The sequence below is a fragment of the Cyprinodon variegatus genome, unplaced genomic scaffold (genome assembly GCF_000732505.1).
Source record: "Cyprinodon variegatus isolate N-32 unplaced genomic scaffold, C_variegatus-1.0 Scaffold6, whole genome shotgun sequence".
Classification (NCBI taxonomy): Eukaryota; Metazoa; Chordata; class Actinopteri; order Cyprinodontiformes; family Cyprinodontidae; genus Cyprinodon; species Cyprinodon variegatus.
In genome coordinates, this window is record NW_015150459.1 from 306,320 (window position 1) to 308,582 (window position 2,263).

General features: G+C 36.0%; 1 protein-coding gene across 1 annotated transcript in view; it reads left to right on the plus strand.

Annotated features, from left to right (window-relative positions):
• Nucleotides 1-1,497, plus strand: part of LOC107084582 (uncharacterized protein C1orf108 homolog B-like) — a 9,905-nt gene extending 8,408 nt beyond the window's left edge. Inside the window, exons 4-5 of the mRNA XM_015374492.1 lie at nt 814-885; nt 972-1,497. Of these exons, the coding sequence (XP_015229978.1) occupies nt 814-885; nt 972-982 (83 nt within the window). The 3' untranslated portion in view covers nt 983-1,497. The remainder of the gene's footprint in view (nt 1-813; nt 886-971) is intronic.
• The last annotated feature ends 766 nt before the right edge of the window (nt 1,498-2,263 follow it).

The following is a 2,263-nucleotide window of genomic DNA, read 5'->3' on the forward strand; positions in this document are numbered from 1 at the left end:
CAATTTGGCAGGTATACATCTTTGTGTCTAAATGTCAGAAGCTTACAGAGATGCAGCCTTTTAGGTTTACTGGTGGTCTTGCTGCAAAAGGCACTTGATCTAAGCATTAACTTTGGATTTTAACAATGATCCTATGATGACAATTTATTGCATACATGAATGTTTATGGTAGTAATGCTAAAATAAGATTCCAGTAGCATGACCATTTTTCAAGGCACTGTAGTCTTTTTGTGCTGCTGGTTTTAGAGACTTTTTCAATTGAGTTCTAGCCTGTTAAATGTATTTAAATAGTAATTTTCTTTTTCTTTTCTGTGCGAAAAAGATGTTATGAACATCACATCTTGGGTGAAGGCAACTTTTAGCCAGATTCAGTTCCAAAAACACTTTATTAATCCCATATGAAATGATACAACACAAGATTTTTGTGTTAATTGTTATAAATGAAAAGATTTATTAAAATAATGGATACAAACTACTTTCATATGAATGCTATTGCAAGGGCTGAAACAATCGGATTAATCTTGATGAATCAATTAATGAAACAATCGTCAATTGAGTAATCGATTACTTAGTTAAAGCAGTAATTACACCAATTATTCTATATATATAGGAACAGTTTGAGTTTCATCTGGTTTAATTTTGTAAAAATTCTTTAAAGAATCTTTGGCTATCCGATTATTAATTAATAATTAATTATTAAAAAAATTATCGATTTGCCAAATAATCGCTAGTTGCAGCCCTAGCTATACCTTAAATCAAGTTTGTACTTTTGAGGTGTTAAACTTAAATTTACTTCTTTCTCTCTATTTTCAGAACAATATGAATCTTTTGTGAAATTCACGCAAGACCAGATCATGCGAAGATACGGAGCCCGGCCTGCAAGTTGTAAGGAGCATTTCCTTGACAGAGTTTGCAGTGCATCAATTTTCTTGAAGCTGGTGATCTAATGTGATTAATTTGATCTGTTTCAGATGTCTCCTGAGCTCACATCAATGTGATCCTGGCTTCCTCTCACATGATGGCTGCTCTTCTTCTGCCTCCTTCCTGTTGATTTCAATTTTATTTCCCTAGCCTCTCCCTCCCTTTCCCCTCTTCACGCCATTTTGGGTGCCATTGTTTATCCAGTTTTTAATCCAAAATTAGTTTCTTACTTTAAAAACTATTGCTGCTGGCCAAATAATTAGAACTCTGTAAGATGCCCGCTTTTATTTTCTTCTTCTTTTTGCTGTTAACATCCTTCCACCAGACATCCTGAAAAAGCAGATGTTTGTTTCAAAATAAAACATAACGATCTCTTGATGGCGCTGTAGAAAACGCTTATTGGCTTGTGTGATTATGCTGTATAACCTCCCAGCAGCTGTATTCAAAGGCTCCTGCTTTCTTACCATGTTTCCCTTTTCTCTCCCTCTTTGACCTGCCTCACCTCAAAACACTTTTCCTGAGAATGTGGATTTTTCTCCCTTTTAAAGAAAAACAATAAAAGTTCGGTGATTAAAATTGGTCTAAATGGATTCTTTCTCTTATAATTACAAATTTTCTTTTAAACATTTTGATGTAAACTTGTTTAATTCTGAAATATTTTGCCTAAATATTGTCTGAATGGATCTACAGGTAGGTTGTGCAGTTAAATGTTCCCATTTGTTAAATCAGTTCAGCTTGATACAGGTCTGAGTTCAGAAGTTTCTAGTTTCTTTATTGTGGATGCTACATTTGAAATGTAGTCATTTTAAATTGACTGTCACTTTCCTCCAGCCTGACCAAACCCAACTGAACCCCTTCACTTGTCCTCCAGTGGCAGTGCCCCTCGGTGTTTATTTTCATAGCCCACTTTGGAGGTTTTAAAAATTGGTCTGGAGTGGTCTAATCTCAGTGAAACGTAAAGATGGCAGCATAATGCTGTGGGGACATTTTTTTTTATTTTGCAGCAGGAAACTCATCTGAATCGTCATAAAGGTTGTTGGTGCTGCCTACAGGGGTATTCTGTAGTAAAACCTGTCAGTCTGCCTGCCTGTGAGTTGAAAATAAGGCGGAGATTTACCAACTAGAACATCAGCGGAAACTTACTGCTACCAAAACACTTGAGGGTTGAAGAGGAAACAAATGTGAGTGGTACAGTCCAAGTCCAGACTTCCAGCCAAGAGAATCTGGTCAGACTTGAAGGGTGCTGTTTACAGGTTAAAACAAAAAACATCTATGGTAATATGAATAAAGGAGCTTATGGGCAGAGATGGGAAGTAACGAAGTACAAATACTTCGTTACTGT